This window comes from Aethina tumida, chromosome 5 (genome assembly GCF_024364675.1).
Source record: "Aethina tumida isolate Nest 87 chromosome 5, icAetTumi1.1, whole genome shotgun sequence".
Classification (NCBI taxonomy): domain Eukaryota; kingdom Metazoa; phylum Arthropoda; class Insecta; order Coleoptera; family Nitidulidae; genus Aethina; species Aethina tumida.
The window spans coordinates 23,976,498-24,003,692 of record NC_065439.1 but is presented as its reverse complement, the minus strand read 5'-3'; the positions used below and the strand labels follow the sequence as shown (position 1 = coordinate 24,003,692).

Sequence of the window (27,195 nt, the reverse complement as noted above, 5' to 3'; positions counted from 1 at the left end):
TAATTGAAATTAAAATTGAAATATCTCAAAAACTTGTATGATAATCAAAATTAATTAGTACATTTTATTCTAAATTGTGCAAAGAATATAAAAGCTTAATTGTTTTAAAAATATATTCAGTGGCTTAGAAACTAGGTCTGTAAAAACAGAAAAACCTCTCAGACTACGCTACTGTATCATTATGGAAAAACTTTGTTACATTGAATTGTAGGTATGTATTCTTGGATAATACTTACCAAATTTAAACACGATTAGACTAATTAATTAATTATTTAATTATTTAAAAATAAAATATAAATATCAATTTTGATTTTTTATGTAGTATTTACTAATATGAAATAAAATAACCAATTTAAACAAATGGATTACAGTGTAAGTTTAATAATAACACTAATAATAATAAATAAGTTTATTGTGTAGATTGATTTTATTGCAACCACTTACGACTGAAGAAAAAAAAACAATATAAAACTAAATAAATTTTAATAATAAAATTGCATACAAAGATTTTATTATCCAACAAAAGAAAAACGCAAATTATTCGTGTAATAATTTATCAGTCAAATTACTTAGTGTATATATGAATTGTACAAGAGCATCCCTTATTCCATCATGTTGAGTTGGAGTGCTCGGGGTAGTGGGTGAGGAGCACATATCTTCTTTACTTATACCATACGCCACATCAACAACATGTTTTTCAACACAACAAATTTGTAATCCTTTACACACTATATGAACAATAATGCACTGATTGTACTTTAAATTTCCCTTGACGCCACATAAACCATTGTAAGTTAAGTTTGAAGTTCTTGAATATATATCTGCTTTAAAACTATACACTGCGACAGTGTAACTGCCATATAAAAAGAATACTATTACCAAAACGAACTTCATTTCGGTTGTGTGATCTGTGACTAACTTTCTGAACTATGTGTTAAAATAGGAATCAACAGTGTTTATGATAATACGTATCAGTTTTGGTATGCATTTACTGTAAAAGTAAATTTATTTATCTAATACAACTTATTTATGTCTGAATTGTAGATGTAACTTTAATAAATACACTGTTCCAAGAAATCAACGCACCACACCAATAATAATCGATTATTATTATTTTTTGTAAACGGGAAAAATAAACGTTTAAACTCTTTGTATATTTATTTAAAACGAGGTTTTTATTTATAATTATTACATCTTAAAAAATATAGTTTAACTTAACTTAACTTAACTTAACTTGGGGTACTCCACCCCGAAGAACAGTTTAATTTGATTATTATAAAAACAATCTTAATAGATATAATTGTACATATAATTCTCACATTATTTAATAGAGTTAGAACTGAACTAAATTAACATTGAAATAAAAATCGATATTAAAGGTACTGAAATTATATCAATAAAAACACTAATTTTAAGCGACACAATTAAAAATTAATCTTCTAAGATTACATCAGTCAAATTCGACAAAATCTATCGCCAATTCTCTGAAGCTTTCTTCTAAATGTTCTCTGGTACTACCAGAAAAGTTTGGCAATTGGGTTGCGGACGTAAAGTTAGAAGTTGTAGCCCTGGTTGGTGCTGGCTTTCCTTCACCATACAACACATTATCAAATATATTTTTATGTTTAACGCAACAAATTTCACTGCCTACGTCATGAACTAAAACGAGGCCGCAATATTTACATTTGGATTCTTTTAACAAACTGTTATTATATTTGCCATCGAAATCTATACTCGGAATCTTTGTGTATAACTGAAACATGACTGATTAGTTTTCTAAACTATAATTATATATGGTTTATTAAACGATATTGTTTATGATGTTGTGTATCGTACTTTAAATTTAAAACTTTTCAAAAAAGTATTTATCAAGGAATGATTTATAATGAACAGATTCAACTTCACAAACAATATGTTAAAATAATGTAACAACAAGTACGTTTTATCTTATTATTTATAAATATATTTCGAAATCCGTTTGGTTAAATAACATTGGATTTCAATGCTTAATAAACTATGTACACTAACCGTAAAAAAAAACGCACCACCGAGAACATATTCAGATATTTTCATAAAATTTTGATACACGCTTTTGCTTAGGCATGCACGATGTTCATGGCTGCGAAGTAGGGAAACACGTGATCCTCACTTTGCTATGGATCATATTCATAACACTATGTGTTTAATGGTATGGTGTGCTATTGCTTATGATAGCAGGTTAGCTTCAGTTTTGAAGTTATGACGTCCCAACGATATGTGGATGATGTTTTGGAGCCTTATTTTCATTATAGTAGAGGTGAAAATTAATCCAATGACATCTAAAGATTGGTGGTAAAATGTTGGTTGGTGTATGGATTTTTGTATATAATGAAACATGTAATGGTTTTCAAATTATTAATTGTTTGAGTTATAATTTTGAGATACACATTCAAATTTTTTGCAAAGTAGTCCCAGTAGGTGTAGTCACGTATTTGTCACTATAAATATATATCCATCACATTATACTATCGTAGCCTACGTGGTTCAGGAGTTACCGAGGAGCTTGGTTCAGTAGTTCCATCGAGTGTTTTTTCAGCAGTTGTCTCGGGTTTTGTTTCAATAGTTGTCTCGGGTGTTGTTTCAGCATTTGTCTCGGGTGTTGTTTCAGTAATTGTCTCAGTTGATGTAGTAGTTGTCTCAGCCTCTAGTTTAGTAGTTGTCTCGGCCTCTGGTTTAGTAGTTGTCTCGGCCACTGGTTTAGTAGTTGTCTCGACCTCTGGTTTAGTAGTTGTCTTGGGTGTTGTTCCAGTAATTAATGCGGTTATTGTTTTAGGAGTTGTTTCAGTTGTTGTCTTGGCTGTTTTTTTAGTAGGTACTCCGGTTGTTGCTCCACTAATTATTGTAGTAGTCTTGGTAGTTGCAGTTGTTGTTTCAATAGTTGTATGGGTATTTTTACGTTTTATCAATGCAAACGACAATGTTTTATGTTTAATTTTTTTGTTTGGACAGCAAATACGATTTTCATTATTCACTAAGTTCCGTGAAATGACAGGAACAATTTGACAATTATTTTTAAGATCAGAAGCTTGAATAACGTCACAGCACTTACCATCAATCATCTCTAAATTGTTTGTAAATAATTTCACTTTGTTACAAGTAGGCGTCACAACACAACTGATGAATAGCAACAACGTTGCATGTAACATGTAATGCATTGTGATGCAGATCTAATGTTTTATTGTCTGACATTAAGTTACAAATAACAAATATTATGATGATTCTCTTCTTTTATTTAGATTAAATTGAAATATTAAAAAAGTTTATATTTATCTAACATAAACACCATAGAAGATGCTTATTTAATTGAGTCAGTCACATCTAAAGATTACTGGTGAAATATTACATTTTAACCATTTAGTTTTTCTTAATTTTTTCTGACAAAGTTTACACAATTTGAACTTAATTTAAAGAGTATTTATTTTATTTATATTTTAAATTTTAAAAAATTTTCTCAAAATAAAACACAAAACTTCTATTAACTCTAAAATTATTAAATATTAAAAATTATTATCTACATCTGGTTTATGAGTAAAATTTGAATACTAAATATGGTTAAATATACGTACATATATATATATATATATATATATATATATATATATATATATATATATATATATATATATATATATATATATACAATTTAAATTTTGTCTAGCAAACATTAGATTTGTATTTTTGGGAAATATTTCATTTTCAGAACATATGTAAAAACTATTATTTATTTATTATAAGTGCCAAAGATTATAATGCGCATCATTCGTTTGTGTATAAGAAAAATCGCCATTATCTGACATAAACAGCATAATTAATAATCATTAAACCAACTTTGCTATTTCATTAAATCAACAAGTTTATCTACTTCTCTTTGTCCCTCCCTCACTCTGGAATAGAGAGAAATATTAATACACTCTTTTAATTTTTTAATAAAATTAAAAACTTTCTACACGAAATTCAAGAATAGACTCGTTTAATTGGTGAATAACATTGTTCATTGGTCCTTTTCATCGTGCTGTGTCATGAACAACGATGCTCTTAAACACATGTCAATCAAGATGAAGTTGTTAGGACCTTTGCTCTTCTGCAAGATGGTAGAGGCAAACTTGCTCTAAACAAGTCGACCGGTTATTCACAGATTGTAGAATCGGTGCGGAGAAATTGGTCCTAGGAGACCATATACTTACTACTCGTCAGAGACCGACATTTGGTTCAGGTGTAACTTCAAGAGCCAACAAGAACAGTCAGAGACACGTTTATCTACTCAAACCATACGTAACAGATTTCCTGAAGTAAATTGGCTTCGAGATGTGCAACTGTCGTTCCTGAATTATCTAGAGCACACAGGAGAATGAGGAGGGTGGCAGCTATTCGCAGAGCAAGAAGCAAACCGACCAAATATCACTGTTATTTTGTTTTTTCTTAAATTTTCTCCCAAGGAATTAGATTCATTGGGAAAAAAATCATTGCATTCATTCCATAATTTTGGTAAATTGACATTTAAAGAAAATAATAAAAATATATGTTTTACACTTTATTCATAAATAATTTACGATTTAATTACAAAAATGAAATAAAATTTAATATATAATAAGTACAAGACTATAAAAGTGTATACAAATGTAAACCTACAACATGTCTACATATGTTGTCACTGAATATAGTAAAATTTCAAACCCAAACATTTGTTTCTATTAAACAAAAACAAACCTATTTACGAAGTAGAATTGTGAGGCTTGTGATACTTTTTGCAGCACTTCGCCGTAAAGACAATCTGGCTGACCGTGGACATGGGCAGGACGTAGCACTCCTTGAACGGCTTAAGCTCCTTCACTTCCTTGGGAACCTTATCCAAATACCAAAACGAGTACTTGAACACGTACTTCTCCTCGTATTCGATCTCGCAACATCTGACTTCGCCGGAAGTAATGTCCGGCATAATCAGTTTCCAATCGAAGCATTTATCACAGGCGACGCCAACGAATAGAACCAGGAACAGTGTTTTCGTGTACATTTTGATGGAATTCGAATTGCGAACTGAGTTCGTACCGTTCTAACTGGTTTCATATCAATTTTGTTTCTGGTTGTTGGTAAGTCGAGATGTGTAAAACAAACAAAAAGAATGATGGGATCAGCCCTGCTCCATCGGTCATACTTGTGATATGAATGAACTTCTGACTTCGGTTTGATGTCATTCGCAGACGATAACGGGGTTGGGTAAGGTTATTTTTTGATAGAAGACAATTAATTATTGGTATGTAATAGGGTTTAATGTTAATTTTAAGTACATTAAATTGTTCTCAAATGCTTCATTGATCCTTAACCACCTACAACAACGACTTTCCTTTAATTTATTGTAGATAATTTAATAAATAATTGTGTCATCTGAACTTGCACATTCATAATATGAACATGTTTAAAATACGTTTGTATTTACTTCTTTAGATAAGAGAATTGGTAAATATTATATAGAACTCCGTTAGTAACCTAATTTAATTTTTCATACACAAGTACAATTTGTTGATTAGCATTTCATTAACACAAACATAACCTTTTAGTAAACGATTACAAAGTGTAAACAAGTTTTAATGAAATTTAGTTACTTAAATTCTATTTTCTTTTGAAAAAAGATATGCATGTATATATTATCTAATTGGTTTGTTTAAAAATTTTCATTTATTATTTATAAAATATTTTTATTTGATATTAAATTATTTGATTAAGACATGTTATTTAAAGTTGAAACTTATTTCATTCCAGAATTTACTTTACATCAAAATTAAAAATATTCAATAAATATTGATGAAAGACAATTTACGAATATTTGTTATTAATTAATATTATTTTGTCTTTTTATATAAAATTATAATAATACTATACAATTAATTTTAGTACGTTCAATGTTGTTTATTAACTTAAAATTTAACATGAAAATAATAGATACTATTTTTAACTTTATGATAAACAATTTTTATTTAAAATAATATTTTCACTAGAATCAATTATTTCTTATTTGCCTCCTTATTTAGTACCTAAAACTGAATATTACATATTATTCAGTATACAAAATTTTTATTTTTTTATATTCTATTTTTGTTAATAAAATATAATTAATTTTAATATGAGTACAATTTATGTAATTTTTTAAAATATGAGTACAATTTATGTAATATTTGAATTTTTTGTTTAATATTTGATTAATTTTATTATTTTTAATTAAACTATTTTTATATCAAATAATATTTTCAGCAGTGACAATTATTTAATATATATTTAATTAACAAAATTATAAAAAATATCATTGCCACACAAATTAAAATATTTGGATTCAAAATTTTCAGTAATAGTTAATTGACATTTTTTAATTATGATACATTATATAAAATGTTAATAATAAAAATTATTTGGTATTTTTTTACCCCCTTTTAACTTGTCATTTATTAATAAAATTATGAAAACATACATTTTTGTATAAAACTTTTAGTAATAATTTAGAATTTTTCCTTCTTTCTTTTTTAATTATCTTTATTTTTATAAATATAATTAATATATATTTTTTTATATATAAGAACTTAGTAATTATTATATATTAAAAAATTATTACTATATATTATTCACTAAATATATTTATAATTAATTTTTCTTTGTCTTTACTTTTTTAGAAAATTCTTTTTTTAGTAATTAAAATTTGAAAAAAATGCTTAAGAAAACAAAATATTAATTTGATTTTTTTCTTACTTCAATTTTTATATCTTAAAAATTAGCATCAATTTTTAAAATTATTATTAAATTTGTTCTGTTAATTATATTTAACAATTATTTATTTATATTATATATTTTTAATAATGAAAATTATTTGATATTTATTTAGCCCGTTAAAAATTGATTGACTTTTTTTAATAAAATTATAAAAACATACATTGATACATAATTTAAAATATTTAAAATATTATTGTTTAGTAATAATTTTTTAATTTTTAATTATCTTCGTTTTTAATATTTATAGAACTTAATTACTAGAGAAAGTATTTAGTAGTATTTATTTATAGATGTTTTTAATAATAATTAAAATTTTCAATAATATTCGAATTTTTTCATTTTTTTTTAGAATCTACTTATTTGGTATTTTACAACTTTATATAAAGTTTATACTTGAAAAATTGTATCGAACGTATAATTCAATAAACATTTTTTAAATATGATTATTATAATTTTTGTTCAGACAATTTATGTATGTTTGATAGTAATTAAAATTTGAAAACAGTCAACGTTTTTCATATAAAAATTTTTGTATCTCAGTTTATATCAATAATATATAATTAATTTTATTATGTTAAATGTTATTTATTATCTTAAAAAATGGCATGAATATAATGAGTACTATTTTTAACACTTTTTATATAAAATAATATTTTCAGAACTAAGAATTATTTAATTTTTACTTGTCCCCTTGAATATTAATTGATATTTATTAATAAAATAATAAAAACATACAGTGATACACAGTTTAAAATATTTTAATACAAAATGTCAACTAACATTTGAATTTTTTTATATTTTTTTGACAATCTACGTTTTTACTATTTACATATAAACTGAGGTCGTGTGACATTTTACTTTTATTTTTGATTAAAACAATCTATAATTTATTAATTGTTTATTTGCTCCTTCTGACAATAAAATAATCTGTGAAGAAGACTTCACCGAATAATTAAGCTAATGTGTTAGAATCCTTATTTTCTAAGTTAATTAATTTATGGGTTGGTACCTCAAAGTAGTTACTTATTTATTTCAACCCAAAAAATATTTATTATGTTGCTCATCACATTTTTAAGTGTGTAAACATTTGCCAAATTGAAATGCAAACAAGAATAAAATTCTAGTCAATAATTAGTCATACTATGCACACACACACATACACACAAAACAAATACTTGTTACATCTCATCTAAATTACTCACTAATTATGCTAATTTATCCAGTCATTATAATTAATCTGAAAGACTTTCAGCACAAGACGTTTACATAGACAATGGCTTGGCCGCTAATAAAAAGTCGACCTGGCTAACCTCGGAATATCTTTTTAATCGACAAGGATCCGACGCGAATCCGCACATTTCGGTGCAGATAGTATGATGATAATTTGTCAAACGATATGCTCGTGTCGCTTCACCCAATATTTGTACACATTTATTCAGTTTTGAAGCCAGTCCCGCCACTATCTGTGACGGTGGTTCTCGTCGAGAGTCACTGAAATTTATTCGAAAAGTGCGGGGACCGTTCGTCTGATCGCCGTACGATGTACCGGGTTTTGTTGTGTGTGCTGTTGACCATTAGTTTTACCAAAAGTGAGTGAAAATATTTATTTGTTCTATACAACATTACTGTTGCTGGCATTGGAATCTTGTTATAAACAATGTGCACATTGTGGTCGTGTTCAGGTTTACAAATTATTTGCATGAGGTCTTTGGTTTGAGTGGGCGTTTTGCGACGAAATTATTTTGCCTCAAATATTGTCTATTGCTTGCCTCATTTTAGAACATAGCGTGCTAATATTCTAGTATCAAATTATAAACAGATAAAATAGATGACCTCCACACACAAAATGTGTACATCAAATAAATAGTTTTAAATATTTATTTAGAAGGACATTTTTAATGCACCAGTTGTTTAGCAATTGCTTAAATTAAATTTCAATAATTGATGTGATTACAAAAACAATCATTGTTTTTATTTTAAAACAAGAATTTTAATTGCAATTTATTACTCTGTTTATTTGTTAATGTACCATGCTTAGCATGTTAAAAGTGTTCTAGTTTTATCTAAAAATGGTTTCGTAGAAAATTTCGTATATGTGTATAAACTCTAAAAATTCCCATAAACTTTTAATAGGTATTTTGTAACTTGTTTTTCCTAGTAATATTGAATGTTTGCACATTTAATCATTAAAGAATTGATTCAAGTCAAATCCCCGAGTCTCAAAAATCACAAACTCAGGAAAATATTGACGTCAGTCTCAAAGAAGTAAATTAACATTAAATTCGAATCAGTGACGCATTCGATGATGAAACCGGGAAAACCGCATGCCTGTCTTCCTAGAATTCACGATCATTTATTCTGTGCCCTCTGGTCATTCGATTTGTTGCAGGTGAAATATATCGTCTTGAAGAGTCAGTGCGGCCAGTCCAGTACTCCATAAAAATACTTCCGGATTTTGATACCGATAATTTTACTGGTGAAGTAACAATAGAGGTCGACGTACAATCAGAGCGTCCCAGCATCGTATTGCATAGCATAGACTTACACTTCACTAAAGTACTTCTCGACAATGAAACCGCCAACTTCACCGAACAGCCCAACGTTCAAACCATCACCGTTTTCCCCGTTGTCGATGGGAAACCCATCACAAAAGGCAGACACGTCCTTCAATTCGAATACGAAGGAAGACTGACGTTGAACGAAAGAAGGGGTTTTAATAAAGCAACTTACGGAGTAAACAGCGAAAACGAACAGTAAATTATGTCAAGTAAGATAAAGGATGGCATTAATCATGTCTTCCGATAGGTTCCTCCTGGTGACCGACCTGCAACCGAATGGAGCACGAAGCGTGTTTCCATCGTTCGACGAGCCTTCTTTCAAAGCCAACTTTACAGTTACGTTAATCAGTTCCAATTCCTCCTTCTATGGCCTATCCAACATGGAAATGATTGTAAGTTAACGTACTTAATCTAATTCCTTTCTAATGTGTGTTTAGAATAAGTCGACAGACGAGGAAACTGGAAGGACAACGTATAACTTTGCCCCAAGCTTGAAGATGTCCTCATACTTGGTCTGTCTCATTTTCACCAACTTCCCGTACGACGAAGACAGTGTTGAGGTCAACGGCAAAACAATAAAACTAAGAATGTATTCACATCAAAAAAACCATACTATACCCTTCAAGTTGGCTAAAAACGCCCTGAAAGTATTAACTGAATTCACCGACATTGACTATCCGTTAAAAAAATTGGGTAAGGCCCATTTTGATGCCACTAAGGAAGCAAACTGATTCAACTTATTTCTAGACTTCATAGAGTACAACAGGATGATTGTGGGCACGGAAAATTGGGGTATGACAACATTAAGACAAGGGTCTATATCCACCGAAGACAACATCTATGACCAATTCCAAATCGCCCATATATTGACCCATGAGATTGCGCATTCGTGGTTTGGAAATCTAGGTAAGAGTTTTCAAGTAAGTATGATTGAGACCACGTATCATAAATTATAAAAAATGTTTTTATATTTAGTCACCAACGAATGGTGGGAGGATCTTTGGCTGCAGGAAGGCCTGGTGACCTTCCTGACTCTGAAACTTCGCAGCTATGTGGAAGGCAAAAACAGTTCGAGATACGGAGACGAATACTCAGATGCCGAAAGTCCCACTGATACGTATCAGAAACGGGCACTTGTAGAAAGTATTGATGACGAAGGTATAGTTTTTGACTTACTAACTTATGATAAGGTATGTGGTTGTCAATGTGCATGTCATAAAAGTAAAAGCGTACATTTTCAAGGGGTCTAAAATATTTCTAATGTTGGAAGAACTTCTTTCACCTAAAGGTTTCCAAAATCTGCTGAGGAACTTATTAAAAAAGTATCAGTACAGCTCAGTGAATACTAAACAATTTGTTGCTTTGATTGACGATGATACTTTGAGAGAGTCTCTCGAAAGTTACATTTATCAGAAGAGTTATCCAATGATTAACATTAGAAGGAAGGAAGACCAATTCATCTTAACACAAACTCCGTGGCGGGTTAAGGATAATGACACACAATTTGAAGGGTAAAGTGATAAACTATAAACAGTTCGTCTTTAATTATATGTATTTTAGATCCAGATGGACAATACCAATAAAATACAATTTCGAAAATTGTACCAACTCTACATTGGTTTGGTTTAAAAAAGATATGAAAGAACGTAAGTGCTTCATAATACACAATATAGTAAAACTACACTTTGCTTTTTAACATTATATTACATCGTAAAGTACATGTATAAAATAGATACAACAATTATATTAAGAAACCAATTATAATTATGTTGAACAAAACTACAGCTTTGTCCACGTGTTTGTTCATCCAAGGACATAATTCTAGTTTCTACAACAAGTGATTTCTCCGCGCACAATCCGGGATATTTTTCATCCTTTGTGTAATTTTGTGGACACTTTGAAGCAGGTTCACCTTGTTGAAAGATGCTTGAACCTACTACATTGCCAGTAGGACCGTAATTGCAAATGTACAACACGTTATACTTGTACTTGCCCTGGGGATTTTCTTTCATTGCCCTTGCACACCCAATTTTGTTGGTGAAAGCCCACACAAGTTGACTAAAGTGATCTACGACTTTATTTTTTCCAACACCTGGTCTACGATTGATTGTGTAATTGGCATAACTTGACGAATCAATGTAAGCAATTTCATTATACCACTTGAAAAATGGTTGAGAGTAGTTGGATTGGAGCCACACTTTGTTAAATTTGGTACCAGACACTGATTGGATGTTTTGACCAACCGTGGTAAATTTTGAGGTTTTACGACAATCATCATGAACATTTGGCCCGCCAAATATGCATTCGTTTGCATGACATTGCGCCATCCTTTCCAATTCCATGTCATAACTAATTTTGAGCATATTGGAGACAGTGCCATTGAAACGTTTTTCCTGTCCTAAAATTAAATGATAGATAAATCTCATCCAAAGTTGAAGTTCATTTGATACCTGTTGCAATTTTGTTTCTGTAGCTGTTGTGCATGTCCACAGCGAACTGCCTTGCAGCCTCATCCATGGATTTTTCCCTACATCCTGGCACCGGACCGCAATCTTGTCTTCTGCAAATTGTGTTTACCTTTTTGTCACACGATAATGAGCAATAATCGACGTTCTGCGCCACAACTTGAATTAACAATGCTGAGACAACAATCAACGCTTCAATTGTGTACATCGTTATAAATATTTTATCTGACTGTAATTAAACCACATAGTTTTTGCTGTATGGCAACTTTAACAACAAAATTTGTCAACACAGCAATTTACCTCCAACAAAACGTTATGAAACAAGCTGTAAATAGTGAATTTAAATTATCATTGAAATGGGATCTTCAATGTTCTGCTTAAAAGCTTGCAACCACTCAGCGCCAACAGCTCCATCAACAACTCTGTGGTCGCAACTCAAAGTGACTATCATAAATTGTGATTCCTTATACCCTCTGGAATCTTTTGTATCTATAACTACTCGCTTTTCTGTTGAACCTACTGCCAATATGCAGCTTTGAGGTGGATTTATCACTGCACAAAAACTTTTCACACCATACATTCCTAAGTTGGAGACACTAATCGTACCACCAAGGAATTCGTGAGGTTGTAATTTTCCGGATCTTGCTCTCGCAGCCAGTTCTTTGACGTTTTGGTTTATTTCCATCACCCCTTTGTCATTAGCTCTGAATACAATTGGTGTAATCAACCCTCCGTCTGTGGAAACAGCAACACTAACGTCAACATCTTGGAACATGCGAATAGATGATCCAGCCCATTGTGAGTTTGCCTCAGGGACTTTTTTAGAAGCCATAGCAGTGGCTTTAATTACAAAATCATTAAAGCTTAACCTAATTTTTTGTTTCTCCAATTTCTTGTTAAATTTTCCTCTTATCTTAACCAGATTATCCATGTTACATTCAGTTGATAAGTAATAGTGTGGTATTTCAGTTTTGCTCTGTAAGAGTCTCTTAGCAATCGTTGCTCTCATACTAGTAACAGGTATGTCTTTGTATTGTGAATTAACTGGCGTAGCAGCCATAGCAATTCTAGATGGAAACGCCGGTGCTGAACCCATTTTGTCCAAATCTTCGGTTGTAATCGAACCGAACAACCCAGTTCCAGACCCGTGTAATACCAGATTCTTCGCTTCAGCTTGTTTCCTAGCTAAAGGACTAGCGTACACTCGCCCTCCTCCCCCACCTCCTGCTCCCATTTTTTCCAAGTCTTCGCTAGTAATCGAGCCGAATAACCCAGTTCCAGATCCCTGTAAAACCAGGTTCTTCGTGTCAGCTTGCTTTCTGGCTAAAGGACTGGCGTACACTTGTTCACCAGACGCAGCGGGTGTCTTCTCAATGGTTAGGGCTGCAGGACTCGGAAGGGTAACAGCTGGAGCAGCTGGAGCAGGCGCTGCAACAGGTGCTACTGCAGCTTCGTCCTTAAAGTCTTTGAACTTCGCAACATCTTCCTTTTTACTGACTATAATACATATTACTTTACCCACTGGTATGTCCTTTGTACCTGCCGGGTAGACAATTTTTGCCAAGTAGCCGTCTTCTGGAGTTTCAAATCCCATTGTCGCTTTGTCGGTTTCAATTTCGGCCAAAAGGTCACCCGGACTTAATTTGTCGCCTTCCTTTTTTGACCAAGAAACTATGTTACCTTTCTCCATAGTTGGTGACAAAGCTGGGAGATTGACGCGACTGTGGCTAGGATAGTCAGAATACTGACGAAATATTGGAAAATTATAAATAGAAGTGTTATACAGGCTTATTGAAGGTCTGAAATTGTATATTATGCGGGTTGTTATAAAATGCTTCTTCCATAAATAATTCAACAATATTGTAGGTTTTCTTAAAATAAGTCTTGTTGGATTTAAAACGAACATGATCACTTTTGTATAAGATTGTAAATTGACACTTTTCTATTTGATGTTTTTATATGTCAACATTCTCGACAATAAATATCAACAAATGATAAAATTAGCCTTAAAATTCATTCACTAAACGATTCATAGAAAAACCAAACACAAATAATACATTTTGATTAACCATATATACTAATAATGTTTTATACATGAGACATATAAAAGGAATAATGGAGCAATTTCAATGTTTACTTAGGAACTCTAAAATAAAGTGATATAGTTCTTTATATTTCTAGATTTTTTTGGTTCTCTTGATACATTCGGAATCCGGCTCTATTTCCTTAGGTTTCTTACAGATTTTTCGTATATCATGTCACTTTTGTTCCCTTCTCTTCTTGTTCCTCCATTAGCCACAACAACATTCTTGTAGGTGGACTGTCTTCCTTAAAAGAAGCCTTTAATTCTCCTAAAGCTATGATTTCAGTCCATTTCTTCTAATTTTACATCACGTCTGATAGTCTACATGTTTGGATCTTTGCCATTATGCTTAAGTACCTTTTTCTTACCCTTCTCCATGTTTTTCACAGGAGGACAGTTTTCTTTTTTCACCTAGTGATGATTTTACAATAGAATTTGGTATGGCAAAATTAAAAATAAGTATCATCAATAATTTTACTTTTACTATTAATTTTTAAAATATGTTATCTTACTTATTTTATTTATACTCCTAAATTTCAATTTTAATGTTATTCTAGTAATCATACCCGCAAATGGATCAAAGATACTAATCCTGAATAAAAGTCGTAAATGTCTTTACCGGTACAATTATGCAGCAGATATTTGGAATGATATTATAGAAAATGCTGAGGTACTTTTATCAAACATTAAAAAAATTAAAGAATTATAATAAAACATTTTTAAATGTTTATAGCATCTCGATAAACTTGATATGAAGGCAATTTCGAAAGAGGCAGATTACATGTACGTGGCAGGCTATGAAAACTGCTCAATCACATTGAGAATGTTCAAAAAAATTAGAAGAACCAATTTTATTTGGACAAATTTCATCCAAAACGCAATGTATATGAATCTGCTTGATAACAAGGCTGCAGATATTTTCATGGTAAATTTAAATATTGCAATATGTAATTTATTTTTAATATTATTACTTTTTAGAAATATATAAACCGATGTGAAGATGGCCGAGATGGTAGGAAATTAAGTGAGTTCATTTTACACAGACCTAGATAAATTTATTGATAATTGTGAATTTATAGGTCCTCATTTCTTTTACAACAATAGAACCAAACCCGAAAAGAAACTGGACCTTAAAGGACTGGAAACTTGCATTAAATGGATTAACGAATCACTAAGAAACGAGGAAGATGAACAACAAAATTTTGTGTGAGAGGACAAAAAATGCAATTATAATTACAACCACTAGTATTAAAATTATAATTTCTACAAGTTCTGAGATGTTTTACTTTTTTAATTTATTGTAAATATTGTAATTTTCCTATGGTTATCTGCAAAAACAATAAATTGGATCATAACAATTGGTACTGACGACCACACTGACCTTTTGTTGCCAAGTCAACATGGGGTGATATTATGAAACAAATATTTGCGATAAATATGTATAAATAAATTTTGCAATAATTAATTTTCCTAAAAAACACAAATGAAAGAAATACAGAATTTTACAATCCAAAGAATTAACATGGATTGTCTTTGATAACAATAGACAATTTGAATAAATAATAGAAAAAAACAACTTTAAAAATTCTCATTGTACAAATATAAATGGTATTTAATCAATTATTTAAAGTTAAAATTTAAATTTAATGGTCTATTAAAATAATAATAGACTATCATTAGACTTGTAAACTGTTTTATCAAAAAGCTATAAAACTGAGGCAACATAAAAGAAGACCAATTAAAAATATTAAAGCCAATTAACGTAATATATAATAAATAAATATGATTGCTTAACACAATTAAGATAATTTTCTTAGCACCTTCCAGCCAATTTCAATCAAAACTAACAAACACATCCGTATCTATTTATGCGACAGACTCCAACAAAACAATTCCGATCGAGACAATAACACCGATAACAACGCATATAAAACCCATGGTTTTCATTCAAGAAATCACTCTGTGGTTAACAATGAAGTGCTTAGTCGTATTAACTTTGCTGGCCGTGAGCCGTGCAACCAGCACCGGTGACAAGAGCATCCAAATAAACGAAAATGGTATTGTGATCGACGGCGCAAACGGCAGAAGAATCGAGATCACCCGCCCCACAGGATGGCCTGGCCAAAAGAACATAGATATTACGGTAAACGGACCCGGCGGCACCATCAAGAGGATCAGGTTTAACGATCAGAACGAAGTTGTGGACCAGGATCCACGAAGCTATGTCGAGTATGGAGAGGACTTCACAAGGTATTTTTGGTATTACTAAGTAATGAGACACCAGTGGGTATATATACATTTTTAATAGGTCCAAGAGATCCAAGACAGAGCTCAGAAAGCCTAGCCAAGGGGAAGTGCTTCAGGATATTCTCAGGTCGTATCAAGGAGTTGTTGATTCGGCGAGTTACGAAAAATTACTTAAAAGGCTGGAGAAATCCGTGCAAAAGGGCGAAATAAGTACCGATGTTTACCAACTCTTCAGAGATTTTGAGCAGATTAGTCAAGACCCACGTACGAAATTGTACGACGTTGGATATTATCCTGGCCAAAACTACTACGGGGGAGAGGGACAAGACTATAGAGGCTACAACTACGTTTACGGACAACAAGGATTGAGACCAGACTCGTGGACGCAGCTTCAACAACAAATTCAACAGGAAATCCAAAAAAGGCAGGCTCTCCAGACGTTGCAAACAAAATACGGACAACAATATGGCAGACAACCAATCGGTCAGTACCAAGGTAGGGTACCATTGTACCAAAACAGGTATCAATATCCAGTGTATCAGCAGTTCTACGGACAACAATATGATAGCCAACCAGAATATCAGAGAGGGTTTGAACGAGTGGGCCTCAGTCAAGGAAGACTGCCTTATTACCAAGACAGATTTGTGTACCCCGAATATCGCCAGTACTACGAAAGAATTCCTTACGGGCTAAGATGGACCTTGTTCGGCAGAAGACCGTATGTGGGTCAAAATTACGGAGAGCAAAGAGAGGTAGAAGGTGTCAGAGATGTTTATGACAACGACTATGACAGAGAACAAGGATACGGTTTCAGAGGTACTCAATATAGGGACTACAAAGAAGAGGGAAGGTGAATAAGTTCCTTAAATATATTTAGTTTGGTATTATGGAATAGTTGTTACAGATCTCTTTATCCAACATGGAGAGACTATTTGTTAGGTGGTAATGAGGGAACCCAACAATATGCCCAACGTTATGTGGGAGTTTACCCATATCTGTATGGAAAATGTGAGTTGTTCAAATTATGTTTAATTTAATGTAATTTGAATGCTAAATTTTTAGACTATCAAAGAGAATACCCTCAAGGTTTTGGATACAGACAAGGCTTCGAAAACTTGGTTTACTAAAACAGCTAATTAACCGGATATGCTAAGAAATATTATTGTAATATTACGTATTTTTGTATTATGGTGTAATAAAATGAATTGATCTTGAAAGTTGAATGTAATTTAAACTGCTTCGCCAATAAGAATTTGTTTCAATGCTCAAAAATTTCTTTGTAATGAATGTGCGGTTGTGGTCATAATTATAGCAACCTAGTATAAATTTAATTTATAAAGAAATTATGGTTATGCATATATTAAACATCTTACAGGGATAAAACTATTGAAAAAGTTTTCTATATTTACAATAAAACATGGTGACAATTCCATCCATTATCCATTATAACGTCCCTACTATAGTATATCTTATACTGCCATCTAGTATTAACAGTTATACACAAAATTTAAATTATATCATCATAATGATGAAAATCATTTTAACATCATGAAATACGACGTTTGATATAACAATATAAATTTCGAGATGAATATTTAGTACCTATATATCCCTTTAAAATAATGTTGGCACATCTGAAATTTGACAAAGTCTGTAAAACGTAGAAGCATTCAAAAAATTTATTCATACAGTTTACACATGAAGCCCTCGGCAATTCATCCAAACTATTTTTATGTGTAATTCAATTTCAGACCCCAACACGCAAAACCAAAATTAATCCGTATGGAAGCTCAAACATCCGTAATATCGATGGTATGCAGAATCTGCTACGATAGCGAGAAGGAAGAGCCCTTAATAGCCCCCTGCAAATGCAAAGTACCGCAAGTTAACAAACAATTATTCCGTGGTTAAAATAATTTTTTAGGGTAGCGTCGCATTTGTGCACAGATCGTGTTTGGAGAAATGGCTGGCGGAGGCCAACACGTCCAGCTGTGAGCTGTGCCATCAGGAAATTAAAACTGAAAGAACCCCAAAGTATACAACGTCACACTCCCTGTTGGTGTGGTGCATTTCGCGGCACCAGAACACCAGAGGATTACGCGGTGACATAACTGCGTGTGCTTTCATCACACCTTTGGCAATTGTTGTCACCTATGTGTGTCTGTTTTCATCTGATTATTACAACCAGACTAGGTTTAATAGTATACCAGCTGCCAAATGGACTTCAGTGTCCTTATTGGTAATGATTGCTGTTATGCTAACTGGGTATTACCTGTGGACATATTCAGTTATTAGGTTGCATGCCAGATTATGGTACAGTTGGTGGCAAAGGGAAGCAATTGTTAGGTAATAACTTACATATTATCTAGTGTATAATTTTATTTGGGGATTTTTAGATATCTTCCATCCAGTACATTAAATTTGGCAAGTAATGATACTTTGGTTCATCCTCCAAGCAACACACCTGCATCAATTTCTGGAGAAAGTGAAATTGAAGGGGGGCAAAGTGAACTTTGTGGCCAAACCTCTAAAGCTGTGGTAATTGATATTATTGAATCTGAACTGGGAAGTGTTCATGATGTATAAGATTTAAATGTAAATAGCTTTAGGCCAAAACTTAGCTACTCATGTATTTACTTGAAGTACAATAGTTAAGTAATTTTGTACAGTAAAAAGAAATTTTGTTGAAAGCTTTATATAAATACATGTTATGCTGCAAAGTTGTGTTTGTATTTAAAATCAGATGTTGACACTAAAATTACGTGCATTTAGTTATTAATTGCATTTAAAAAATAATTTGGACATAATAAAATCTATTTCGTTGAAAGGCAAATGTTTGTTATAAAATAAAACCTTCTAAATCCAGGTTGGTTTATCAGGGACAAAAATTACCACTATAGGACAAATAATATTTATTTACAATTTTATATGTTATACAAATAGACAAACTTAAACAGATTTTCTTAAAAATAATTTTTGGAAATATTTACAACTTTAACAAGTGCATTTTATATTCTATTGTAACATTCTCTCACCATGTCGTCCATAACCGACACGGCTGCTGGTTGTTCCAAACTTTGCAGAAAATTCCTGATCACCCACAGACTGTCCCTGTTCTTTTCAACAGCATATTTCAGCAAGGACTTGCTCACACTTTCGTTGACTTTCAGAATTCCGCATCTAATCAAGTGATCGAGTTCCAGTAATTCCGCCAAGTAATCGCAGGTACCGCCACTATCAATAAGAGTGGCAACTTGATCCAGCGCAGATGGCGTGAAGTACTTTACTTTGTTATACATAATTTCTAATTCACTTTCGTTGATTTCCTCCTTTACTTCCGCCTTGTCGTCAAAATCAATTTCCATCTCATCCGATTCGTAGTCCTCCTCTTTGATTTCAAAGTTAATTTTGTTGCAGGTCAAATAATTCCTGACTTCTTTGATTATTTCTTGGTCGGTGGAATTGTTTAAAAGTGCTGCTTGTAGGGCGTTCATTCCACTGAAGTCTTTCTGTAACGTCACCACCAGCTTCTCGTGGCCCAAAATATACCGAACGCCTTCTAAATAATCTTTCTCAATGGCGAATCTGAGGGGCGTGAACCCGTTGTTGTTGTGCTGTTTGTTAATATTGGCGCCGTTTTGCAACAACAATTTTATTGCAGGTAAATATTTTTGTTCTATTGCCAGAATCAGCGGTGTATCACCGTTGTTGTTGGTGGCGTCGATGTTCTTCCTACAAAACTTAATCAGAAGCTCCAGAATTTCTATGGCCGCTTTATTTTTGCAGGCCACATGTAATGGTGTGTTCTGGTGATGGTCCTCCACGCTGGGGTCAAGCATGAAGTCTAACAACATTTTGGTGAACACTAAATTGTTACACATTACAGACAGGTGTAACGCAGTTTGTCCATGGGAGTCGGTTCTATTGAAAAGTTCGCACTCCTTGAACTGACAAATTAATCTTATTATGTATATGCCATAGTTGTGGTTGTTTTCTAAAATAAATATGTGGAGGGGGTTGGTTTCTCCCTCATTGCCAAAATAATGGTGCAACAAGCCCTTTATTCTTTCCACCGACGGTTTGGTTTTAATAAAGTTTTGAATTTCATTATATGCGTCTAGAGCCTTATTTTTTTCTGACGTCGAAATTTCCATTTTCACTATGGACAACCCATTGTACATGTTGGAAAGTGCCACACCATCAGTACAAATGTCTTGACTGGCCAAGCCTTCTGCAGTTTGGTTATATATATCATTGTCCATGTGAGTCATTGCCCACTCATAGACTCTGTTAAAATCTTCGCTGTTGATTTCATCACGAACGTTTTCCAATTCCCTGCTATTCAACAGAACCGGATTTTCCCAACTATTCACGCCAGTATTTAAAACGGCAGGTAATTCATTGCTTGGCAAATTGGAACTGTCGTAACTGTAGCTGTTGCTTGCGCTACAGCTTGTTCTGGCCCTCTTGCCAGGTCTGTAAATGTTATCGCACGGTACATAGGTAAATTCCTTCGGTTCGCTGCGGGCACCATCTGAAGGCCTTATAAGTTCAATGTTCACCTTGACCTTACTGGTAATGTTCACGTCTTTATAGGCGGGTGTTTTGAAGACTATCGCGTACTGGTGATGTACGTCCAGATCGCTGAACCGTCCGTAATCTTCCCAGATCACCTGATCCTCGTCGTCCAGTTCGGTGAAACGAATTTTGACGTTCTTTTTGGTTACTCTTTCCACCAGTATGAAAATTTCCCTGTTGCCTTTCGCAGGACTCGTGCAGTGATCCATTCGGACGATTTTGAGCTCACCGGTGAGTGCACTCTTCAAATTGTTGATGCCGTGCGACAAAACCGGTTCGCAGATCGGATGAAGGATACCGTTCAGCTTAATGAATGCCTCGAACTTCAGACGGACTATGTTCAAATTTATACACTTCGATTCGTTCTCCGCGTCCTGCTTGATCTCCATTTCCTCACGTTTCGTCAGCTCCCTGATTTTATTTTCGACCCTCGCCACCTGTTCCTTTTTCAATTCGGTTTTCTTTTTGACCAGCTCGCTGACTATGTTTTTCTTGGCCGTGTGGATTATACCCATCGAGTGGAAGGCGGCGACGTATCCTTCTTCCTCACCCACCACCATGTCGTGGGGGTCGTCGACCTCGTCCTTGCCGTACTTTTTGATCAAGCGATGAGCATGGGGCATCATTCCATTATCTACGGAAAAAAGCACTTACTTATTTTTTTTTTTTCATTATTAAATAAAATTACATACGTCGTAATTAAAACAATAGAGAATAATAGAGTTTAGGAAAAAGTGTGAATCCCCTGCCTGCGTGAAAACCATAAACAGAAACACATGAATTAAATTTGAAACATAGTTATGTTACAGCTAAATTGTAATGTTTTATTATAACCGTCAACCTTGAAATAAAGTAGGGATTCCCAAATCTAAATGCAGTACAAGTATTTCCCCTCTATAACTTCTTAATCTTAAATTCGCTCTATTTTAAGAAAATGGATATCATTGGTGATGCAAGGACAACTTATTTACTTAGATGAGATAAAAATATGTTTTCTCTTAAAGATAACCAAGTATAAAAAAACTGATACTGATAATAAGATGACACTCACCAGCATTTATCTGATAAATTGAGCAGCGAATGATGGCCTTTCCTGTAAAATTCTTCAGTTCAACAGTTGGATAAGTTTGCTTCCTAGTTTTATCTGAATTCATGCCATTCAAACTCCCATGTGTGCCGGCCATTTCCGATTTATACCTAAATCTAAACTTGTCCACAGGCTGTTCGACTATCACCAAATGTGGCTGATATTTAACATCACTATCTGTCATAACGGCATCCGCGTTAAGCAGGGACGATATTGATGACTCATCCATCTGGAACTGATTTGAGTTGTTCCCTGCTACATAATAAATTGGTTTGGGGGAGTCTCCACTGCTCGAAGGTGGTGTTGGTATATTGGGAAAACTCATCTCAGGTTGTTTCTGGTTGCTCCAGGACCAATTATAATTAATTGGCGCCAACAACGCTGAGGTATCCATTTGTAGGAGTATCTGGAAAAAGTCGTGGGTTATTGTTGTTTCGACGCGATTTGCTAACGTGGTTTTTTAGGTAACATACCTAGCCTATACTGTAGTTTTATTATAGTATTCTCAGGGTGGAAACAATAAACAACAAGCGACGTGTGAACTGCAGCTGACTCAGAAACGAACTGATCGAAACAAAATATTAAAACAAATAATCTCTATAAAGAATGGTATTTCCCCTTGTATTCGAGAATATGACGTCAGCGCATGGAAACTGTTATTTACCGAGTTGAGACTTGCATGTCACCTGATTCAAACAAACACAACACGACTACTAATTATAAACTCGGATAACTTACCCATGGTTTTAGTAAACAATCCAAATTTTATGGAAAACGCTGTAGAAACTCACTTTTTTCCGTCAAGGTTAGATAAACTGAACACCAATATTCGGAAACCAGTTTCCTCGGTAATCGGACGACTGTTATTGCGACTTACGATAAGCTTCAGAGCAACCGTAGATATTATTAAACCACAACCACAATGTTATTCTAAGAAAATGATGCTCTTTTGGCAGGGACTTCCCAAGCAAAATGCAGAAACCACGCAACTACGTCCACCATAGAGGGAGACAACAAAGATTACCACCAAAATGAACGAAACAATTAAACCAATTATTGAAGAATTTGTTTCAACGCAACGTAATTACTTATGTATGGTCTTTGGAATGTTTTTCGTTATCTGATGTATTAAAATTAAAAACGTGAAAGGCTTTTATTGAAGAGTTCTGTTTGTGGTTCGAAGAACGTGCCAATAGATGGCATGCATTTGAAATAATCCCCAAATATTTGTGGTCGCATAGGGGAATTTCTTTGCCACAAGTTTAAATCCCTATATATTGTTATAGTGATCGATTATTTTAAAATAATGTTTATATTAAAGCTATAGGATCTAAAATAAAGTGGAATAATATAGTCTTAGTCAAGTATAATTAAACAAATTTCACTTTCTCAATCTTGCCTTCTAAAATAAAAAGTATATAAATTAATTCTAAATGTGCCCATACAGTCATATAAATATATACGTATAAATAGATATAATAATATAATATGATAAAATTTATTAATTTTTAAAAAATATGTCTGAATTATTTAATAAAAATATTTATTTAATATAGTTATTAAATTATGTCTAACTAAGACTTTAGGAAATCATTGATAAATTTCGAAATATTTAAAATTGTAATCTATGAAACCTACATACATTTCGTAGGTGATTGTTAAAATATGATATTTAACATACTTGTTACTAAAATATCTCAACTATTAATGATGTGTTTGAAAATTAGTAATTATGTCTCAAATTTAATGTGAGTATATATTTTATATAACATAAAATCTGGTTATTAAAAATATAATTAAAATAAACTTTCAGTTACGCCCTCTTTTTTTAATTGACAATATTAAATATATCAAAATTTACCAAAAATATCGTTATATTTTAGTTAAAGATAACTTAATATATCACAAATTGTATATTTTTGGTAAGCTTGATTTTTTTCCTATATTAAAAGCAAATTCCATTATAATAAATAATTTGCACATATTTATCTATAATTAGTTTCAGGTAAGTAACTTTTTAAATTAATTATAATATAAATAAATATATGACATAAATAAAATTTACTAAAAGTCTATTTCAAAAAAACACAGAAAATGTGGTTTAATACAATAAAAAGGTTTTGAAAATTGTGCTGTAGATAATTATTCTATATTTGATCTGGAAATACTTGTACCAGTCAAAGATAATCAATTAATCAATTTGGAATGCTCTGTATGAGAGTATTCATTTAGAAGTATATAATAATTATATTATTATTTAATTTAATTTAAAAGGGTCCCTCATAGTGTTATAAAATAAGTTAAAGAGCCAAATACATTATGTTTTAATAAAAATTTGCTAATAACTCCTGAAAAATATTATTTATCGTTAGTTAGTCAATTTTTAAATTAATGGCTGAGTTTATGGCTAAATAATCAATCGTTTCCCGTATTATTAACAAATTTAGAAAAACTGATCAAGTTATAGCTATTGACAAAAAAATAATTCGAATGTCAAAAACCAATCCAATCTTATTGTCAACTGAAATTAAAGCCAACCTGGAGGAAATGGGACTTGCTGAATTGAAGGATCGTGAGAGGATGGTTAGTGGATGGGGATTTGTTTGTCACCAAACTTACAAGAAAAACCTTGTTTTCTACAGTCCAATTTTGACTTACAATAATAATCACATACAATGGAGCAGAGAACATTTATAAAAAATTATTGTCAAACGTCCTACAGGAGCAAAATTACACAAAAAGTGTGTTATACCAACAAACGTGATGGAGATTTAATTATGCTGTGGGAATTCTTCTGACGTAGGTTCCCTTAGTCTGATTTATATACAGGGGTATATTAAACAATAATTTGCTTCCATGTATGCTCTTAATAAATTAGTTTCAATATGAAAACGAACCTAAAGTCAAGTCTAAATTTTGTGACGAATTGTTTAAAAGATCAATGCAACGATATAGAAGACATGGGGGATCATGTTTATGATAAAATTTCAACAAATTCAACTCATCACAGTAATTCAAGACGCTTGAAGGAATGTATATTCGGAAAATGTTCGTCTATGCCACGGAGATGGGCCAAAATTATATAACAAAAACGGATATTATACAAAATGCTATTGCTAAATTAAATAACACAGATTTAATTATTAAAAATCGATTTCAAAATTAATGTTGTGTGACATTTTATTATGAAAGAATATAATAATTTTTATAATTTTGTATAAAACAACAATATTAAATTAATATTATTTTAACAGTTATAAAACAGTTATGGCTACAATTTTAAAATGTTTCTATAATAATGACCCCTACTGTATTAATGAGAATATTTTGATAATTGGAAAACATAAATCAATAGTTTGGCAAATATTTTGAGTTTACAATAGTACGAATAAACATAATAACGGTTTCCCTTACTTCTTTATAAAACAAATAAAAATATATTTTTTAAATGGCATAACAATTGAATTAGAAAAATTTAAATTAGTCACACCACCTACATTCCAGAGCTTCTGCTTAAAAAAACTTAAAAAAATATATAATCTTCACCGTTTCCTTGTAATTTACCACGGGAAATCACGCACTGTAAAATGAGAAAAAAAAACAGAAAGAAAGTATCCTGATCGAGCATCTGGCAACGCGGCTCGCCCAGTTCAATATGACTGGTCGAAATGTGGTAGGTTGCGACGTTGCCTATTGCAGTGTTCAGCTAGACTGCATGCGAGTAGGACGTACGACCGATCAACCATTTTGGTCCCGAACCGTTTTTTGAGCGACACAAACAGAAACAGTCGCCGACTGAACGTAACCATAAATCAAACCGATCACGAATCGTCCGTCCGATTGGTATTTTCGCATAAATTTCGTAGCGCAGACGGCCGTTTTTGATGGCCAAAGTCCGTAACGTCGTATGCTTTCACCGTTCCAGATGAGTGTGTAGTGCGTAAACGGTGTAATGTGACATATTCGCCCCCGCCCCCCCGAGATTTGTGTTATTTTTTTTTTCATTTTTGATTCCGCATATTGTGCGTAAAGTGGTGGCGGTGTGTGCACCGATTTTTCGGGAGAGTTGCGAGCTGGTGTCGGTTCTCTCTGCTGCTGCCGCACGAACAGAGTGGGTAATCGATAGAGTTGCGGCGTTGCCGGACCCACACAATCTCGCCTATCAATTTGACGGCGCTGTTTTTACCACCAGGATATAGTAAGTAGGATCAGTGACGACCTTAATAAAATGCCATTCGTATTTATGTATTTTTGTACGTGTGTTTGTGTGCGAAGCAATTAATTTTCGTTATCAGGGGCTTTTAAACTTTAAATGCCAAACTGATTTATTATTATTGTTACAGTTTAATCGCTTTGATATCGTGTGTACACGTTTATCGTATTCGTATTTCGATGGGGGGTGAAGATGATGTGTTTTTCTTTAGGTTTGATTGCGGATCAGGTGTAAAATTATTGGAGTGGTCATTGACTCTGGTCGTCCGCACTACCTGCACACTGAGGCCATTGTGTTGAGACGATTTCAGCCTCATGAAACGCTGCCTGTTTTATTTTACCCATCTGTATTGGTTTTCAGGTCTACCTACCACCAAAAAATATACTTTCACCCTCGTGCACACTCGAGGAATTTATGAATATCGTGTGACCTTCACTGTTCTCATGGTTTTTATGTTCCCAATTTATAATTTTATACAAATTGAGGCTTGATTATTGGCGACATTTCTGAGAAACAAAAACATATTTAAATTTTACAAGCTAATAAAAAACGCCTTTTACTTTTATTTACAAATTATATATGGTCGATGGTAACTCGATCATTTCAAAGCTAATTAAATGATAAAACACACATAAATATAACAAAAGTTATGGCGTTAAATTACCAATATACAGAGTGATTCACTTAAATTGTTCATTAAAGAATTCTGAAGAAGGAAAAGAAGTATTGATATGAAATTTTTATAGTAATTTTAACTTGAATTACTTTTCTAATTTAATTTGAACAAAATTTCATTTTCGATTTCATTCAACTTGAGAAGTTTGTTTTAGGTATACAAGTTAACCAAAAAGCGTCTATAAAGAGAAACTTTGTATACAGGGTGTTCGTTATTTACGTTTAATTTTGTCCATTGAATATTATCAATATCATTGTTATTTTATATATTTATTATAGAACACACGTGAAGTGAAATTGAATATTAAAAGACCCATGATGTACACTATTCTCGGTACACATAGGAAAATGTGTACCGAGAATAGTATAGAATATCTTTACTGTTTTGTTTGGAAAAATCTCTGTTAATATTCATTTTGTGTATAGGGAATACTTATACAAATCAAAAGGTTTTGTAATATTCAATTTAATTGTGTTAACACACACCAGGTGTT

At 32.4% G+C, this 27,195-nt stretch overlaps 7 protein-coding genes across 8 annotated transcripts in view; 4 read left to right on the top strand and 3 right to left on the bottom strand.

Annotated features, from left to right (window-relative positions):
• Positions 1-8,127: 8,127 nt before the first annotated feature.
• Positions 8,128-15,174, top strand: LOC109595657 (glutamyl aminopeptidase). Its single transcript, XM_020011076.2, has 12 exons — positions 8,128-8,384; positions 9,185-9,548; positions 9,601-9,745; positions 9,791-10,046; positions 10,101-10,259; positions 10,329-10,543; positions 10,596-10,864; positions 10,914-10,999; positions 14,459-14,571; positions 14,635-14,826; positions 14,880-14,925; positions 14,981-15,174. Exons 1-12 carry the CDS (start codon positions 8,336-8,338, stop codon positions 15,109-15,111), a joined length of 2,025 nt encoding a protein of 674 aa, XP_019866635.2. The 5' UTR covers positions 8,128-8,335; the 3' UTR covers positions 15,112-15,174.
• On the bottom strand, positions 11,038-12,143 carry LOC109595658 (venom allergen 3). The gene is made up of 2 exons (XM_020011079.2): positions 11,804-12,143; positions 11,038-11,751 (listed from the first exon to the last, which is right to left on the bottom strand). The coding sequence occupies exons 1-2, from the start codon at positions 12,024-12,026 to the stop codon at positions 11,057-11,059; spliced, it is 918 nt and encodes a 305-aa protein (XP_019866638.2). The 5' UTR covers positions 12,027-12,143; the 3' UTR covers positions 11,038-11,056.
• LOC109595656 (dihydrolipoyllysine-residue acetyltransferase component of pyruvate dehydrogenase complex, mitochondrial-like) lies at positions 12,134-13,913 on the bottom strand. The gene has a single exon (XM_049968294.1). It carries the CDS (start codon positions 13,722-13,724, stop codon positions 12,159-12,161), a length of 1,566 nt encoding a protein of 521 aa, XP_049824251.1. The 5' UTR covers positions 13,725-13,913; the 3' UTR covers positions 12,134-12,158.
• A 684-nt stretch (positions 15,175-15,858) lies between the features above and the next one.
• LOC109595626 (uncharacterized) lies at positions 15,859-17,365 on the top strand. The gene is made up of 4 exons (XM_020011034.1): positions 15,859-16,151; positions 16,210-16,998; positions 17,053-17,156; positions 17,211-17,365. Exons 1-4 carry the CDS (start codon positions 15,874-15,876, stop codon positions 17,273-17,275), a joined length of 1,236 nt encoding a protein of 411 aa, XP_019866593.1. The 5' UTR covers positions 15,859-15,873; the 3' UTR covers positions 17,276-17,365.
• Positions 17,366-17,513: 148 nt separating this feature from the next.
• On the top strand, positions 17,514-18,991 carry LOC109595635 (E3 ubiquitin-protein ligase MARCHF3). Its single transcript, XM_020011046.2, has 3 exons — positions 17,514-18,023; positions 18,073-18,494; positions 18,545-18,991. The coding sequence occupies exons 1-3, from the start codon at positions 17,931-17,933 to the stop codon at positions 18,732-18,734; spliced, it is 705 nt and encodes a 234-aa protein (XP_019866605.2). The 5' UTR covers positions 17,514-17,930; the 3' UTR covers positions 18,735-18,991.
• Positions 18,992-19,045: 54 nt separating this feature from the next.
• Positions 19,046-22,901, bottom strand: LOC109595648 (nuclear factor NF-kappa-B p110 subunit). Of its 2 annotated transcripts, XM_020011060.2 has the most exons (4): positions 22,605-22,901; positions 22,287-22,499; positions 21,778-22,219; positions 19,046-21,360 (listed from the first exon to the last, which is right to left on the bottom strand). In XM_020011060.2, exons 3-4 carry the CDS (start codon positions 22,205-22,207, stop codon positions 19,157-19,159), a joined length of 2,634 nt encoding a protein of 877 aa, XP_019866619.1. In that variant the 5' UTR covers positions 22,208-22,219; positions 22,287-22,499; positions 22,605-22,901; the 3' UTR covers positions 19,046-19,156. The 2 variants fall into 2 exon arrangements, with proteins under 2 accessions (XP_019866619.1, XP_019866618.1); XM_020011059.2 differs by lacking the exon at positions 22,287-22,499 and having other exon boundaries at positions 22,552-22,901.
• A 2,626-nt stretch (positions 22,902-25,527) lies between these two features.
• Positions 25,528-27,195, top strand: part of LOC109595650 (inositol hexakisphosphate kinase 1) — a 37,535-nt gene continuing 35,867 nt past the window's right edge. The window contains exon 1 of the mRNA XM_020011062.2: positions 25,528-26,011. The gene's annotated coding sequence lies outside the window, so the exon portion shown is untranslated. The remainder of the gene's footprint in view (positions 26,012-27,195) is intronic.

Excerpts from the sequence above, each read along its gene's own strand:
- LOC109595657 (XM_020011076.2), top strand. The coding sequence starts at position 8,336 with ATGTACCGGGTTTTGTTGTGTGTGCTGTTGACCATTAGTTTTACCAAA. Across the intron at positions 10,865-10,913 it reads AATGACACACAATTTGAAGG|ATCCAGATGGACAATACCAA; the intron begins GTAAAGTGATAA and ends TATGTATTTTAG. Across the intron at positions 14,827-14,879 it reads AGGCTGCAGATATTTTCATG|AAATATATAAACCGATGTGA; the intron begins GTAAATTTAAAT and ends ATTACTTTTTAG.
- LOC109595658 (XM_020011079.2), bottom strand. The coding sequence starts at position 12,026 with ATGTACACAATTGAAGCGTTGATTGTTGTCTCAGCATTGTTAATTCAA. Across the intron at positions 11,752-11,803 it reads CAGAAACAAAATTGCAACAG|GACAGGAAAAACGTTTCAAT; the intron begins GTATCAAATGAA and ends ATTTAATTTTAG.
- LOC109595656 (XM_049968294.1), bottom strand. The coding sequence starts at position 13,724 with ATGTTCGTTTTAAATCCAACAAGACTTATTTTAAGAAAACCTACAATA.
- LOC109595648 (XM_020011059.2), bottom strand. The coding sequence starts at position 22,207 with ATGGATACCTCAGCGTTGTTGGCGCCAATTAATTATAATTGGTCCTGG. Across the intron at positions 21,361-21,777 it reads AATTTATCAGATAAATGCTG|ATAATGGAATGATGCCCCAT; the intron begins GTGAGTGTCATC and ends TTTTTTCCGTAG.
- LOC109595635 (XM_020011046.2), top strand. The coding sequence starts at position 17,931 with ATGGAAGCTCAAACATCCGTAATATCGATGGTATGCAGAATCTGCTAC. Across the intron at positions 18,024-18,072 it reads TAGCCCCCTGCAAATGCAAA|GGTAGCGTCGCATTTGTGCA; the intron begins GTACCGCAAGTT and ends ATAATTTTTTAG. Across the intron at positions 18,495-18,544 it reads CAAAGGGAAGCAATTGTTAG|ATATCTTCCATCCAGTACAT; the intron begins GTAATAACTTAC and ends GGGGATTTTTAG.
- LOC109595626 (XM_020011034.1), top strand. The coding sequence starts at position 15,874 with ATGAAGTGCTTAGTCGTATTAACTTTGCTGGCCGTGAGCCGTGCAACC. Across the intron at positions 16,152-16,209 it reads TATGGAGAGGACTTCACAAG|GTCCAAGAGATCCAAGACAG; the intron begins GTATTTTTGGTA and ends CATTTTTAATAG. Across the intron at positions 16,999-17,052 it reads GACTACAAAGAAGAGGGAAG|ATCTCTTTATCCAACATGGA; the intron begins GTGAATAAGTTC and ends TAGTTGTTACAG.